The 16,833-nt window shown below is 34.7% G+C and overlaps 2 protein-coding genes across 2 annotated transcripts; one reads left to right on the top strand and one right to left on the bottom strand.

The window, feature by feature from the left end:
• Positions 1-249: 249 nt before the first annotated feature.
• Positions 250-2,467, bottom strand: LOC114297101 (myosin heavy chain-like protein). Its single transcript, XM_028241461.2, has 2 exons — positions 2,121-2,467; positions 250-1,620 (listed from the first exon to the last, which is right to left on the bottom strand). The coding sequence occupies exons 1-2, from the start codon at positions 2,203-2,205 to the stop codon at positions 758-760; spliced, it is 948 nt and encodes a 315-aa protein (XP_028097262.2). The 5' UTR covers positions 2,206-2,467; the 3' UTR covers positions 250-757.
• A 7,314-nt stretch (positions 2,468-9,781) lies between these two features.
• On the top strand, positions 9,782-15,710 carry LOC114297102 (F-box protein SKIP19). Its single transcript, XM_028241462.2, has 3 exons — positions 9,782-10,329; positions 14,653-15,297; positions 15,440-15,710. The coding sequence occupies exons 1-2, from the start codon at positions 9,989-9,991 to the stop codon at positions 15,269-15,271; spliced, it is 960 nt and encodes a 319-aa protein (XP_028097263.2). The 5' UTR covers positions 9,782-9,988; the 3' UTR covers positions 15,272-15,297; positions 15,440-15,710.
• Positions 15,711-16,833: the final 1,123 nt, after the last annotated feature.

The raw sequence follows: 16,833 nt of genomic DNA, 5'->3' as shown, positions 1-16,833 counted from the left end.
TTGTTGTTTATATAGTAGTTGCATTGTACTACTATTTTCTTTCAGTATATTGGAACTAGTGAGATGTGAACGTAGATAATTTTGTTAAACAGCATAAATTTTTGTGCCATATTTTCTTTTTTGTGATTGTTTCTTCTTGCTATTGTTTGTGTTTGGTTTATTGTGCAACTTATACATGTACCATGGTAATATTGAAAGATTGAAGGACAATATTAAGGTTGTGGAAAACTTTAACGTGAAAACAAGAGATTAAAGAACAGCGTACAACATTCTCATTAACTCTTTGGCTGCCAAGAAAACAGGGAAAGTAAGAAACTGAACCAATCAATATTAATTGAACTGTGTACAACATTTACTAATCACACATTTTGAACATTTTACAACTGACTCCCTTTTATTTATTATTCCATAATTTAGAAATAGAGGATGGATTCTCTCCAATCTCTTGGACTGGAGAGAACAGTCCGATTAACAAATTTGTGCCACCTCGGTATTTTTTCGTAAATATTTGGATTTTGTCTGCCCATTAACCCATTAAATCTTGGGTTGCATTTTTTTGTTCAGATGTAATATTGGGTTTGGGTTTTTAAGTAGGTGGACAAAATCTAAACCACCAATTTACAACAAATACCGACGTGGCAAGCGTGCATGCAGTGCTCGGATTGGATCTGAACTGGAGGCAAGCTCGGCCCTAGAAAACAAATTGTGTTTTCTCCATCTAAATGGAAAACATGTGGTTCTAAGTTGGCCTTTCTTCTCATGCTAGGACAGAAGGCTTGCATGCACTGATCTCGCCTTTCGGTTTAACACAATCCCCTTTCGTTTGACCATGTTTCAAAACCTTCATTTCAAAGGATTCAAACATGTGCTCCAATTCTGATATCTCTTCCTCAATATCCAACGGTTGGTCACTCCCTATTGCCATTCGCTGCTGGAATCCTCGAATCCTCTCCAAGCTATCTCCGACCTCAATCCCCATTTCCTCCATTGTGGCACGCATTGTTGCGTTTTCCTCTTGTGCTTCTCTTAGCCTCCTCTTCGCAGATCTGTACCCATCAAGAGACCTCAAGAGCTTCTCTGAGAGCTCATTGTTTCGTTCTTGGAGTGCTGCGTTCGCTTGTACATCTCCTCCACTGCTAGGCTTCTTCTCTTTGTGCTCTGCAGCATACTCTTGTACTTTCGCCAACAACGTCTTGTTTTGGGCCCTAAGGTCGTTGACAAGTTCCTCCATTTCATTGCATTCGTGAACCTTTCGCGCCAACTCCGCTGTCATAATCTCTCTCTCCTTTCCCAAGCTTGAACACATGACTTCAAGGCTCTTTCGCGCTGCTAGACTCCCAGTTAGCTCTCTTCTTAGCTTCTCTTTCTCATCAATGGGCTCAGTTGGCCTTTTGTCCCTCGGGACATGGCTAGGCCTAAGATCAGTGTTGCAACGCCTAAGCTCGGCTTCCTTTTTTTTCCCAAAAGATTGACAATTTTGAATCCGCGTTCTAATGTTCTCGAGGATTGTCATCATTCCAGCCACCCTCAGCATTCTTTGGCTGCTGTTTTGCTCTTTCACGCATGCTTCTTTGTGGTCTTGGACTAGCTTTAGCAGCAATTTGACAGTTGCAGCAACACCTAAAACGAAGAAACGGAATCAAAACTGTTTTTGGAAGTACTTTTGGTGCAAGGGTTTTGGATTAATTTGTTTCTGTAATCTCATGTTTGGAACATAACAAACTTGATATGTTTTAGACATCAAAGCGAAGGATTGATTGATTATTTTCTCTAAGTTAGCATTCCATCCTGTTTTGCGTTTTTGTTTTCTGTTTTATGTTTTCATTTTTTGAAAACACAGAAAACTCATTTGGCAAACTATTTTTTTTTTTTTAAATGTTTTTTTCTCCCTTCTGAAAACACCTCTTTTTTTTAGGAAATACTAAAAAGTTGTCTGTTAATTTTTGATAGATTGAAAACAAGAGCTTTCAAATTTCTCATTGTTTTGTTTTCTAAAACACAAAAAACAAAAACAAGAGCACAACCAAACAGGGGAGCCTTGTTCAATTATAGCATTGATAGAATTTTCTGAAGCATCAAAAGAAAAGAAAAGAAAACATGTAGGAGGGGGGATAATTCACCTTCTAAACTCGAATCATCATGTTGGTTGTTGTCCATTGAAGAAGGAACTAATTCGGGAGATGAATGTGTTCGAATCCTATGCATATTTTCCCAAGAAATCAGTGGGAAAATTTCCAAGATGAAGTCCAAGAAATGGGAGCTACAAAAACTGTATGAAGAAGAGACCACAGAAGATGTTGAATTGAGAAGAAAGTTAAAGACTAATTTTAATAATTAAAAAATAAATAAAATGTTTTAATATGTTTGAGAGATCCAAAAAAGAGAGATTTGCATTAGCAGTCTCTCTTTTTCTCTGTCTCTCTTTTTTTTTTTTTTTTTCTTTTTTCTTCTTCTTCTTCAACTCTTTTGTATGCAAGTTTGATTTTGTTTGGTTAATTGAGAGAATGGTCGGTTGATGTTAGTTAAATTCCCGCAATTATAGAGGATGGTTTGACTTTTTGATTGGTTGGTTGTTGCTTAGACTTTTTGAAGACACACAGAGGTGTGGCACTCATGTTCCACCCTATACAAATCAAATATTCATTTCACTTCTCACACATCCACATGCATGGGGTTCAATCAATTATGCACCTTACGCGTGTACTACATGTGATCACTCTCTTCTCTCTTTCTTTCTTTTCAAAATTTATTTTTTATTATTTTATTTATTTTTTAATTAAATTTTTAAGTGGTATGTAGACTGCCTTTTCTTAACATGGACTCTACATTGTTTGGGGCAATTGGGTGGCTTAAAATTTTATTCTAGGGTGATTCAACAAGTCACTGGTATTTTTAGATTTTTAAGCTTATAAAATTTATTGAAATTAGTTTTCACATGATACACTGATATATTATATGTTTATAATGATAGAAATGATATAAACTTGACAAATTACAAAGACCATTCATAATATGCATCAGTATTAGGGAAAATATGTGTGATTCCCCACAAGTAAATCAATCAATGGGAATAATAATTAATGCGGAAAAATTAAATCAAAGGCAACACAAGAATTTTTACGTGGTTCCCTCAATGTGAGGTACGTCCATGGGATCGAAATCCGATTCCACTATCAACCAAATAAGTTCCAAACGATTACAAACGAGACACTAATGGTCTCACAAAATCACCTTTAGGTAAATTCCAAATAATCACAAATAAACAAGAGGAAAGACCTCACCAAATAGATGAATCAAAATTTTCATAACCAAAGTTGAAGAAGATCCAAAATAATTAACCCAAATTACCTTCTTCAATGCGGAAGTTGTTAACAAAAACTTCAAACAATGCTCCAGGAACAAAAGCCCACCGAAAATCAATTTTGTAGCCTTGCAGCCGCACGCACACCCACGGGAAAAGTAAACCAAAACCTCCTTTTTTTCCTTGGGAAAACAATATTGTGGATTTAGGGTTTATTATCAAACCTTAGTTATTTCCAAATTGGATTGGGTCTCCTCAAATATAATATATAAAAATATATTATACCTAAACCAAGTTAAATTAAAATTCTTTAACAAACCAATTGGGTCCCACACTCCAATAAAGAGGTATACCCAACAATTCTCCCCCTACCGACTTAGGTGGAGAAATCAACCATACCCGCCAAAGTTCGACACTTTAAATGTTTGTCCTTCGACAAAGTTTTTGTGAACATATCTGAAATATTATCATCTGTGTGAACCTTTTCGAGTTGTAATAACTTCGAATCTAACACATTACGAATCCAATGGTATCTCACATCAATGTGTTTCGATCTCGAATGAAAAGTAGAATTTTTACTCAAGTGAATAATACTTTGACTATCACAATAAAGCACATACTTTTCTTGCTTCAAACCCAACTCTTGCAAAAATTTCTTCAACCATAACTCTTCTTTGCAAACTTCTGTAATAGTAATAAATTCAGCTTCGATAGTTGAGAGAGCAACACATTTTTGTAATTTAGATTGCCATGCCACAGCTCCCCCTGCAAAAGTCATCAAATACCCCGAAGTAGATTTCCTAGAATCAATATCACCGGCCATGTCAGAATCTGTGAACCCATCAAGCATCGGCTTACCATCCCCAAAATACAAACACACCTTCGAAGTCCCTCGAAGATACCTTAGAATCCATTTTACCGCTGCCCAATGTTCTTTACCCGGATTAGAGAGAAAACGACTCACCACACCAACGACGCGAGCAATATCCGGCCTTGTACAAACCATGGCGTACATCAAAGAACCAACTGCAGAAGCATAAGGAACTTTCAGCATCTCTTCTTTGTCTTTCTCACTTGTAGGACATTGATTCGAACTAAGTTTGAAGTGACCCGCAAGTGGACAACCAATCGGCTTTGCTTTATTCATGTTGAACCTCTCAAGAACTTTCTCAATGTAGCTTTCTTGAGACAACCAAATCAGCCCCTCTTTGCGATCACGAACAATTTTCATACCAAGAATTTGCTTTGCCGGCCCCAAATCTTTCATAGCAAAAGACTTGCTTAACTCCAATTTCAACCTGTTTATCATGGTAGAATCTTGACCCACAATTAACATGTCATCAACATAAAGCAAAAAAATAATAAATTTGCCATCCGAAAATTTTTTCACAAACACACAATGGTCCGAAGTGGTTTTAGAAAAACTATTATTCATCATGAAAGAGTCAAATTTTTTGTACCATTGCCGCCGGGCTTGCTTGAGACCATACAAACTTTTCTTCAATTTGCAAACAAATTTCTCTTTCCCTTTTTCTACAAAACCTTCCGGTTGCTCCATGTAAATTTCTTTTTCAAGGTCACCATGAAGAAATGCAGTCTTCACATCAAGTTGCTCAACTTCAAGGTTCATACTTGCAGCCATGCCAAGTACAACCCGAATAGAAGACATCTTCACAACTGGCGAGAAAATCTCATCAAAATCAATACATTTCTTTTGCCCAAAACCTTTCACAACAAGACATGCCTTGTACCTCAGATTCTTGCCATCATTCTTCAATTTGAAAACCCACTTATTTTTCAAAATTTTCCTCTCTTTAGGCAAATTCACTAAATCATAAGTCTAGTTTTCAAGCAAGGAATTCATCTCCTCGTTCATGGCCTTTTTCCAATCACCTTTCTTTACATGCTCAATTGCTTCTTGGTAGCTCTCAGGCTCCCCTTGATCAGAAATCAACACAAATTCATTAGAAGGATACTTTCTTGAAGGTTGTCGGTCCCTTGTAGATTTCCTCAACTCAAGTTGTGGTGGTGGTTCTTGAGTTGGATGCTCTTTCTCAATTTCTGACTCAATTTCATTAGAATTAGCATCATCCTCTATATCTTCAATAGGTGGCTGCACATCTCCCCCATTTTCATCATCAACTGAAGATGAAGGAGATGGATCCATGTCAATGAGATCACTAGTTTTTGGCTCCGGTTGATCACCTTTGCCAAAGTCTTCAATTATTTGGTCTTCAAGAAACACAACATCACGGCTTCGAATGACTTTCTTGTCGACCGGATCCCACAATCTATAACCAAATTCATCACGTCCATAGCCAAGAAAAATACATTGTCTTGACTTGCTATCAAGCTTGGACCTCTCATCTTTTGGAATATGAACAAAGGCTCGGCAACCAAACACTCTCAAGTGCTCATAAGACACATCTTTGCCGGTCCAAACTCTTTCTGGAACATCACCATTCAAAGGATAGGAAGGAGACAAATTGATCACGTCAACCGCTGTCTTCAATGCCTCACCCCAAAAGGATCTTGGCAATTTAGCTTGTGAAAGCAAACACCTTGTTCTTTCCACAATGGTGCGGTTCATCCTCTCGGCAACTCCATTTTGTTGAGGAGTCTTCTTAACTGTCTTTTGATGCCGAATACCTTGGCTGCGACAATACTCATCAAATGGCCCAATGTATTCACCACCATTGTCTGATCGGATGCACTTCAATTTCTGTCATGTTTCTTTTTCAACCATGGCCTGAAAATGCTTAAATACTTCTAGAATTTGATCTTTAGTTTTTAGTAGAAAAGCCCAAACTTTCCTTGAATAATCATCAATGAAAGTGACAAAATAAAGTGCACCACTATGTGTTCTAACTTTTAAAGGACCACAAACATCCGAGTAAATCAACTCCAAAACATTTTCTTTTCTAGAAGCAACATTTTTATGAAAAGAAACTATATGTTGTTTACCCGCCAAACAATGAACACAAGTTTTAAGATGTGTACCTTTCAAACCGGGTAGAAGCTCTTTCTTGAACAAAACTTGCAGCCCCTTTTCACTCATGTGGCCAAGCCGCTTGTGCCACAATTCGGTAGAAGTATCATCTTGAAGTGCATTGACAACACCTTTACAAATTTTTCCTTGCATCGAATAAAGTGTATGAGTCTTCTTACACTTAGCCACCACCAAAGAACCCTTTGTGAGCTTCCATATTCCATCACCAAATTTGTTGTTAAAGCCTTCATCATCTAGCTTCCCGGTAGAGATCAAATTGAGGCGAATGTCGGGAACATGCCTCACATCTTTAAGTAACAACTTGCAACCCAAATTTGTTTCCAAGCAAACATCACCCATACCAATAATCTTGGACAAACCTTCATTACCCATTCGAACAGAACCATAATCTCCTTCGGTATAGGTAGTGAAGAAATCAACTTGAGAAGTCACATGAAAAGAACCACCGGAATCAATCACCTAATTGCTCTCTTGGCCCACAAAATTGATACAATCATCTTCACAAACGACCATGAGATCACCATTAGTAGTAACTGTCGTTGTGTTTTCTTGTTTCTTGTCCACACTTTTGTCACGCCTTTTCTCCTTATTCTTGAGCTTTCGGCATTCTTGCTTCATGTGCCCTTTCTCATGGCAATAATAACACTCAACGTCTTTCTTTGAAAAAGAGCCATCTCTTGACTTGTCAGGGCTTTGATCACGACCATGAGGAGTCTTACTCCTCCCCCTTGTTTTGCTTCGGCCTCTCACAACAAATGCTTCCGAATGAGAAGAACCGGCTGATTTTCTGTCATAAAGGCCCTCTAATTTTTTTCATAAATCATATGCCGAAGTTTTAGTAGCAACATGATGAAACACACTGTCATCAATCCATTGACGGATAACACCAATGGCCTTTCGATTAAGCCTATTCCATTCATCATCTTTCATACCCTCGTGTTTGCCACTATCACCCTCAATGGGTCCATACAAATCTTTACAAAATAATAGGTCCTCCATTTTAGTTTTCCAAGTTACCCAATTACTTCCATTGAAGCTAGACATACGACCCACATTCCCCTCCATTGATTTACACAAATATATAAACCCAAATAAATCGTAAGCTCTGATACCAGTTGTTAGGGAAAATATGTGTGATTCCCCACAAATAAATCAATCAATGGGAATAAAAATTAATGCGAAAAAATTAAATCAAAGGCAACACAAGAATTTTTACGTGGTTCCCTCAATGTGAGGTACGTCCACGGGATCGAAATCCGATTCCACTATCAACCAAATAAGTTCCAAACAATTACAAACGAAACACTAATGGTCTCACAAAACCACCCTTAGGTGAATTTCAAATAATCACAAATAAATAAGAAGAAAGACCTCACCAAATAGATGAACCAAAATCTTCAGAATCAAAGTTGAAGAAGATCCAAAATAATTAATCCAAATTACCTTCTTCAATGCGGAAGTTGTTAACAAAAACTTCAAACAATGCTCCAGGAACAAAAGCCCATCGAAAATCAATTTTGTAGCCTTGCAGCCGCACGCACACCCACGGGAAAAGTAAACCAAAACCTCCTTTTTTTTTTTTTTCTTGGGAAAACAATATTGTGGATCTAGGATTTATTATCAAACCTTAGTTATTTTCAAATTGGATTAGGTCTCCTCAAATATAATATATAAAAATATATTATACCTAAATCAAGTTAAATTAAAATTCTTTAACAAATTAATTAAATCTCACACTCTAATAAAGAAGTATACCCAACAATCAGAGCCTGAGCCAAAGAAAATTGAGATTGGTACATCATGACAAATGCACAATGTTGTCTATTAGTGCTTCAGCACATGCATCATGATTTGGGCAATAACACCCACACCCAAGGCCAAGGCTCACGACAAGCCAACGAAAATTGTCAAAGTATGATCTATATATAAAGAATTGGTATTTTTATAATTTTTTCAAGTCGAATTATATAAATAAAAAAATAAAAAAACATTTTAAGGTTGTGTTTAGTTTATAAATTTTGAGAGAGATTTGAAAAAAAAAACAGAAAATGTATGTGAAATATAATTATATTACATTCATATTTTACTTGCCTTTTTTTTCTGTTTTTAAATTATTTTCTGAATTTATGAATTAAATACAACCTAAAAGAAGAAGTGAAAGATTGGATAGTTGTGATGACTAAAATTTGTGGAATGGGGTGAGATTGAGAGTGGTGTGGGATTACAAGAAAAGGAAGGGGAGTTGTTAGAGGTGGTGGAGGCAGGGGAGTGAGGGATTGAGAAGGTGGAGGAGTGGTAGGCAGAGGGTGGCTGGTGAAGTGTTGAGAGGGAAGAGGACAATTAGAGGGATAAAAGGGAAAATATGGTATTTTGCTAAAATTGATTCTAACATTTGTAATTATTTTTTCAGCATTGATAGAGACCTCCTCCAATCACTACCCCACCACCCCCCACACACGTGGCGATTGGTGATTGGAAGAGAAGGAAAAAGAAAAAAAGAAAAAAAAAAAGAAAAACTGGCCGATGGGAGGAAAAGGGGGTTTAAAACATTTTTCTTATTTTTTATTTTGAAAATATGGTATTTATTTCGTTAGATTATATTGAAAATAAATTATATACACAAATAACATAGTACAAAACTTTCAGTTATGATTTTTCTCACATTATATAAATTATTTTATTTGATATTATTAACGATTTAAAAAAATTGATAGAGTTTAATTTTAATGAATTAATTAATTTAGTTGTACCAATTTTTATTTCTTTTTAAATTTATGTGCAATTCGGACAACTTGAACAATTCAGACCAAGCTTGGATAGATGAGGCTTTGAGAGTTGAAGGTGAAATGATTATTGTATCCTCAACTTTAGTAAAATTAAATTTCAGCCATCCAAAAACTCACTCTAGAGGATCCTACCTTGGGTTACAATTCGAATTTAGGTAGACCTGAGTAGTTCTCAACACAATTCGAGCTAGTATTGGACAACCTCTCAATCAACCTACTCGAGTTACACCTCTAATAAAAGTTTCGTTTGTTATGTGATTAAAACCTTGAGGGAGCGAAATGTAATTTTTAAAATCACACCTCGTTTGGCATGCAACACTTTTAGCTTAAAAACTAAAAAGTTACTAAAAAAATTAAAAAGTTTATAATATATATTAAAAAGTTAAGGATTCTTTTTTCTCTCCATTTTTTGCATATATTTTCGTAAAAAATTAAAAAATTATTCCAAACATATAAATTTTTTTATTTCATATTTTAGCCAAAAAAATAAAAAATTACTAAAATAACATGTTTCCAAACGAGACTGAATAATTTATATTTTAAGTAAGAGTAATGTTACGCATTATGAAAAAATATCATAATTTTTTTTTTTATAAAACTAATTCAAAAGGTATTGCACAACATACCTAAAAGATTACAAACTAATCTAAAATGATACTTATTTTATGATTGTATTATTTAAGTAACCTTGAGAAGGTTTATTTAAAAAAAAATTTTATTTTTATTTTTTTAATCATAAATATGCAGTAGTAACAAAAAACGTCGGTGAAATTTGTATATCCCCATTTCATTTTCCTCCCCAAACCAAAACCCTAAACAACACAGGTGCCCAAAGCAACACTCTTCCTCGAAAGATTCTGACAAATTTTCTAGGAAAATTTTCCCAAATCAATGGCGTCCTCCTCGAGTTCTTCGCCGCCACAGTTGGAGGCGAACGAGACTCGTAACTGGGTGGAGCTTCCTCGAGACGTGATGGCGATGATTCTTCACAAGCTCGGTGCGATTCACATACTCGAGAGTGCTCAGAAAGTGTGTATGACTTGGCGTAACATCTGCAAAGACCCAGCAATGTGGAGGTCCATCGACATGTCGCAATCCCGAGACCTATTGAGCATGCCCTACAATCTCGAGAAGATGGCTAGGCATGCCATCGATCGAAGCTGTGGAGAACTTGTAGACATCAATCTCGAGTATTTCGTCACCGATGAACTCCTTCAGTACTTGGCCGATCGGTATAATTTCATATATATGTCAATTTTGAATTATTATGTGTTTTGGCTTCATTGATGATGATAAATCTATGTAGTTAGTTTTTATTTAGTGGTTAAATGTTGTGTGGATGTTGAGGATATGTGATGAGTGGATAGAATATTTTAGGGTTCGGGCATATTCGGTTGTGATTGAATTTTAAAAAAAAAAAGAAAAAAAAAAAGTTTTATAGAGTGAATTTTTATAATTAAAGACGCATTATTTCATTGCTTTATTTTCTTTGTTATCAATTATCATGCATTTGTTAGGTATAAAAATGAATATGGGAATATTCACATTATGTATAATATCTTCACTCTCAATAGGAACTCACAAATCTATAGAACATAGAACAACAAGATGCCCAAGATGTGTGCATGTCCCCAATTCGTTGGGCCTTTCGATCCAATACCATATTCTAGGAGCCGTTGACAATTGACTGCTTTTGCTGACCACGGGTTATCACAATGTTTTTTTTAGAACCTTTTATACTGGTCCAGAGGCATTAGGGGTGGTGCAGACCCTTGGGGCAGGGCTTTTAATGGTTTGAGTTGCTGTCATAAATTAATTTTCTACTTTGGTTTAGGCAAAAAATAATTTGCACACACAATTAATGTCATTGGGAAATGAAGAAAATAAAATATGGTTGATTGGAGAGGAGTGTGGATCTGAATTTGTTTATTTTTTTAGATGATGTAATTGGTTAGGCGTTGTTAGTGTCTTCCCGTATTGAGGTTTTTTTGTATTCTTTTGCATCGTATTGATGCTTTCTCAATAAAGTTTATTTATTTATCAATATATATATATATATATATAATAAAGTAGAAGAATTATGAATTAGATTTTTTATTTTCTTAGCTTAAAATAAAATGTGATTTGCAAATAAATCGAGGCAAAACATCTATATCACTGATTAACATTGATTTTTTATGTTTTTATTAGTTGTGAAATAATGATTCTCCAAAAGTATATTGCTTGTTTTTACAAATTTGTGTTGAATTGTTTGAATGGTATGCATGTTACTTCGTTTTACACTCCAAGATGGTAACATATACAATGAAGGAAAATGAATAGTATTGGAAATTCTGATTATCAGTTTAGTTTTTAGAATGTGAAGGATTCAACTCAAAACTGAGCCATCAACTGAGCCATAACATGTCTCTTGTTAATGTCAATTATCTTGGCACTTAACTGTAATAATAGCTTCTTCTTTTTTTTTATGTAGATAATATATGTAATAGATGTGAACCCAAAATAAATGAGGATTAATAAGAGTTGGTCATGTCATCTGTGGTGCTGGGAGCTGTAGATTGGGCACACCCTACATGTCAACAATTTATAATGGAGGGTTTTTGGTCCATTCAGAAGCCCTGCCTGAATCCCTTTTTTTGGGAAATCTTTGGATGAATATTCACTCCAAATTATAATTTATCCAGAATGCAGACAACTTTTTGGGTCAAATTTTGTGGAAAACATAATTAAGTAGCCCTTCCTTTTGAGTTCTGACTCCTCTTTTTATTTTACTGAAATTTTCTTGTATTCTGAACTTCCTGCTAGGTGTTTTGTATTCTAGGTAGATAGTACAGCTTGAAAATGTCAAGCTAAGACCATTACGAAGTAAATAGGGTCTGTCTCAAAAAGATTGTGTCTTCAACCATTCCGTATATACTTATATTTTATGGATGCTGGTCTTAGTTTATCTAACTTGAATTAGAATATATTTTCCAATTTGGGTTTCAGAGGAAATTTGTTAAAAATTTGGCAAATTTTAAAACTCCTGGTTTTATGTCCATGAGGTGGTTTCTCATAGACTTGAACAAGTCTGTAGCATTGCATCAAGTGATGATGACCCTAATACAGGAAAGAAATAGTATATCTAAATCTTGATTCATATTTGTTGATTTAATTTCTGGAAAATGATAAGTTTGTTTCTGTTATTGAATGCTACTGATTTGGACATTTTTTCTGCATGGCATTCTTTAGTTTATATATCACTTATAGGTGATGTTCAATTTGAATCTTTTTGAATTTTATTTACTACACTTCGTTGTAACCTTCATTTGATAGGTGATTAAATGGACAGAATGTCTAAAATAAATTGTACTTATATGGTATTGTATGCTTGTGGGAATTTGTCCATCCTTTCTCTTTTCCATTGTAGAAGATAACCATTTGAGGACTCAGTTTGATCTTCTCCTCAGGTCATAATTAGTGAAAATTCTACATGAAGATTTAAGGAAAATTACATTAATGTCGCATAATATTTGACTAATAATATTTGATTCCTTGTTGTTGTGAAAATTACATCCTCCTCCCTATAATTTGCAATCACATTACTAATTCTCCCTCCTGTTAAGCAGCCATTAAGGAGGTAAACACAATATTGCTAGCTTCTCTATCCTCATTAGAATGTCCATTTTACTCACATGCTTGATTATTTCTTGGACAAAGATGGCAAACCAAGGTACACATATTTAATGTTTTGAGCGGTTATGCATTGCTCTAGTGGAGTTGAAAATTGCTTTTCCATTAGTAACATATATATATATATATATATATTTATAGATTCTAGGATCATCAACCTCCGTTGTTTTTGCCACTTGACCACTACCTTCATATTATTACCACAATCCACTAGAACTCATCACCAGTAAACCATCGGCACCCACCAATGGCCACAACTACATCTTCATCTTTCTCAATTTATTTTGCTCTCTTTTCTTTTCTCTGTTATAGAAGAAAACAGGCTTTCATTATATATTATTCTATACACAGGAGAACATGAATATACAAAGCACAAAAGGCGAAAAAAAGAATAAGGAAAGAATGCCTGAGATGAGGTGTTCCAATGTTTTAAAAACCGGACCGGTGAACGAACCGGAAAAGGCATCGGGTGGACGGGTCACCGGTTCAACCGACGGTTGAACCGGAATCGAACCGTGACGTAATAAATATATTAAAATTATATTTAAATAAAAATATAAGTAATAAAATTATAAATTAAAAATATTAAAAATATTAAATTATCTTAAATATTTGTCCTAATATTTTTTTTACTGAAAAATATAATAATATATTTTAAAATATTATTAATTTCAATTTTGGAAGATGAAATCAAATATTTAATATTCCCTCCATATGATTTTAATTCAAATAATTTGATTGAAAGGAAAACAAAAATTTTGGAGGGATATCAAAATTTCAATATTCCCTCCAATACATTTGATTGAATCCCACATGGATTTCTTGAGTTTTTTTGAAAGAATTTTTTTCTTATAAATAGGTGAAGACTTTCACAATAATTTCATCAAACTCTTAATGGGATTCCTCACAAGAGGAGACTCTTGAAAAAGAGTTTCAAATTAAAATTTTCTTATATTCTTATATTTTATATATATATATATATATATAAAATAAGAAAGAAAGAAAGAAAAGAAAGAAAATTAAAAAAAAACAAAGAAAAAATAATAAATAAAAAAAATTTGAAACCGGTCCGGTTCGATCAACCCGTGACCGGGTCGACCGGTTTAACCGGTGGGTTCACCGGTTTTCAAAAAATAGGCCGGTTTTTACAATTGGCCGGTTTAAGGGGTCTGACCAGACCGGAACCCCATCCGGTCACCGGTTCAACCGGTTGAACCGGCCGGTCCGGTCCGATTTTTAAAACCATGAGGTGTTCTACTGCCTGAGACAAGGGCTACTCCAATTTAATATATTAATGTATTCTTAACAATGCTGCTAGAGATAAGGTCCGAATATTGCTCTGCACTCAGTAGTGCTCTAATACAAATTGCTCCAGTAGTGCCCCAATAATTTATTAATGCATTCATCTCATTTTGTTCTTCTTCTCTAATCACCACTAATCCATTGCCACCCACCAAAGGCCACAGCTACATCATTGTCATAATCATCATCTTTTGGGCTAGCCAAAGTTGCCCTCGCCAATGTTGAGGAAATGGAACTTGGTGCACATGTTGGTCAATACCTGGGTTAAAGAAGTTGGTGCCAACTGCCAAGCAGAGTCATGATGACTGGCTGTTATGCTGCTTGAGCTTCACTTAATTGAATTTTAATCAATCTCATCACCAAACTAGTTCTACAAGACTTGTTCAAACTTTGCATTCAGGGCTTGATTGGTTTCTGGGCCTAATAATTCACTATTCAATGTACTTTTTTAAGTCATCAATGCAAATTCAAAAGATTTTGAAATTCTTATCATTATATGAAGGCACGTGGATAGACCAAGTTCATGTTCCTATGTATTTGCTGATGTTTTTCTGTCACTTTGTTTTGTACCCTGTTGACAGAGCGAGTCAGCTGAGACGTCTTCGACTTGCGTGTTGCTCTGAGATTTCAGATGAGGGTTTGAGTGAAGCTGCTAAAAAACTACCATTATTGGAGGAGCTTCACATTTATTTGAGCCCACTTTCAAAAGTGTCCCTTGAGACTGTTGGGCGTTGCTGCCCTCGTCTGAAATCTCTGAAATTTAATGATCGAGGGTCCAGGTCCTCATACGTGGGGTGTGATGATGAGGTTGCGGTGGTTATCGGAGAAACCATGCCTGGATTACATGATCTTCAGCTCTTTGGAAATAAGATGACGAATGATGGGTTGCAGGCTATTCTCAACGGCTGTCCCCACCTTGAATCCCTGGACCTGCGGCAGTGTTTCAATGTTCATCTTGTAGGACCTTTTGGGAAAAGATGTTCTGAACGGGTCAAAGTTCTTCAGCGTCCGTACGATCCCACCGATGACTATGAGTTTGATACAACTGTTTATGATGATGATGAGGATTCATTTGATGATGAGTACCCATCTGGGTTTTCTGAGATCGACTTCTTGTCTGACGTTGACAATGATTATGAATTCTCAGGCGGCGGCAGTGATTATTCCGACTATGGAGAGCTGTTTTTTGATGACTACTAATCCTCTGTTGGGTTGAAAAGCCCAGGGTATGTACTCTACATCCTTTTATCAATTTTTGAGGTTCATAACATTTTACGATGTTATTTAAACCTATTATTAGGACACCATTTTAGTGCACAAATTTGAATATCATCAAGCTTCATTGATGAGATTGTCTGTGTTTTGCAGGTGGAGATCGATTGATAGGATGGCTAAAACATAAAGTGGGTTAGGTCTGGCTCTTATTATCCGACTTATGTTGTAGCTTTTGTCTGTAAGGGGGGGGTGGGGGGTTTGTTTATGACTGCTATGTCTCTCTAGTTATATTTTCATATGACTTTTCATGTTTTGGTTTTGTCTGCCTCTGTTTCTGTAGAAAGATATCATCATGATGTGTTTAGTTGGACTTTGGTTCTTGTTGTGAAACAAATAATATTCTTCTGGTTTATATAAAGAAAAATGCCTTTTAGCTCGAGGAGGGATGGGGTTGAATGGTCCGAATCGATGTTTACTGGACAATCAGCCGAATGATCATTCCGATGACCGGATGAAACACTTGTCTACCGCGATTGTCACTTTGTCGATCACAGCTGTTAGCCTTCTCAACGGACACCTAGCCGGATGACTGGCTAGACGACCGGTAAGATGAATTTCGAGTCATACGGGCCAAGCTCAAATTTGAGCTACGTAGCAGTGTGTTATATAAATATATAAATAAGTCTCTGGATCATGATTTTATGTGTTGGTTTGGTTCCCTAACAAATCAAAAGTTTTATTTTACACTCGGAAAAGGGAAAATATTTTTCAATGAAAATCTGTTTTTTTAATTTTATGAAATATTTATGCAAGTAGAAAATGATATATTCATCTGGTTTATATAAGTAGGTCAAGTTGAGAGCTACTTCATTTGGGATTTTAATTTTTAGAATTCAGTTTTTTAAAAGTTGTGTTTTTTGTAATTTTTTTTTTTGTAGTGAATATTTTTTAAATTTTAAGTAATTTTAAAAAAAAAAAATTTATATGTATTTTAATTAGATGCATCTAAATAATAAAATATTTGTAAAAAAAAATATTTTAAAAAATACCCAAAAATATGAAAATTATATTGAATTTTTGCATTTTTGATATTTAGTGATTTTTTAAAAAATTTTACAAATATTATATTTTATAAGTGTATTTATGTTAAGTGTGTTTAAAAAATAAAAATAAAAAATTGCTTAAAATATTAAAAAATTCAGTGAAAATAAAAAAATACAAAAAAAATGAAAAAGTAAATTTAGAAAAAAGTGAATTTTGAAAATTGAAATCAAACATGGTGATTGTTTTTTAATTGCTCTGAACGAGTTTTTTTTTTTTTCATATTCTAAAAAAAAAAATAATAATTTAGAGAATTGATTCACTTTTAAAATTATTTGAGAAACTAACTTGGTTTTGGAAAAATGCGATTTTGAAATTGAAATTGTATTTTTAACATGTAATTTCACCTTGAAATTGTATGTTGAAAATACAATTTTAAAAAGTGAAATTCATGTCATTATAAATTGCATTTTCAACATGCGATTTCAGGTGAAATTACATGTTGA

This window comes from Camellia sinensis, chromosome 9, assembly GCF_055761805.1.
Source record: "Camellia sinensis isolate YWXY chromosome 9, ASM5576180v1, whole genome shotgun sequence".
NCBI classification, from domain to species: domain Eukaryota; kingdom Viridiplantae; phylum Streptophyta; class Magnoliopsida; order Ericales; family Theaceae; genus Camellia; species Camellia sinensis.
Note: the sequence above shows the minus strand (reverse complement) of the source record. Positions and strands in the feature narration are given on the sequence as shown.

What these genes read in the sequence shown, in the direction of transcription:
- LOC114297101 (XM_028241461.2), bottom strand. Translation starts at nt 2,205, where the DNA reads ATGCATAGGATTCGAACACATTCATCTCCCGAATTAGTTCCTTCTTCA. An exon ending in TGATGATTCGAGTTTAGAAG is followed by an intron (nt 1,621 to 2,120) that starts GTGAATTATCCC and finishes TCTTCGTTTTAG; the next exon opens with GTGTTGCTGCAACTGTCAAA.
- LOC114297102 (XM_028241462.2), top strand. Translation starts at nt 9,989, where the DNA reads ATGGCGTCCTCCTCGAGTTCTTCGCCGCCACAGTTGGAGGCGAACGAG. An exon ending in CTTCAGTACTTGGCCGATCG is followed by an intron (nt 10,330 to 14,652) that starts GTATAATTTCAT and finishes CCCTGTTGACAG; the next exon opens with AGCGAGTCAGCTGAGACGTC.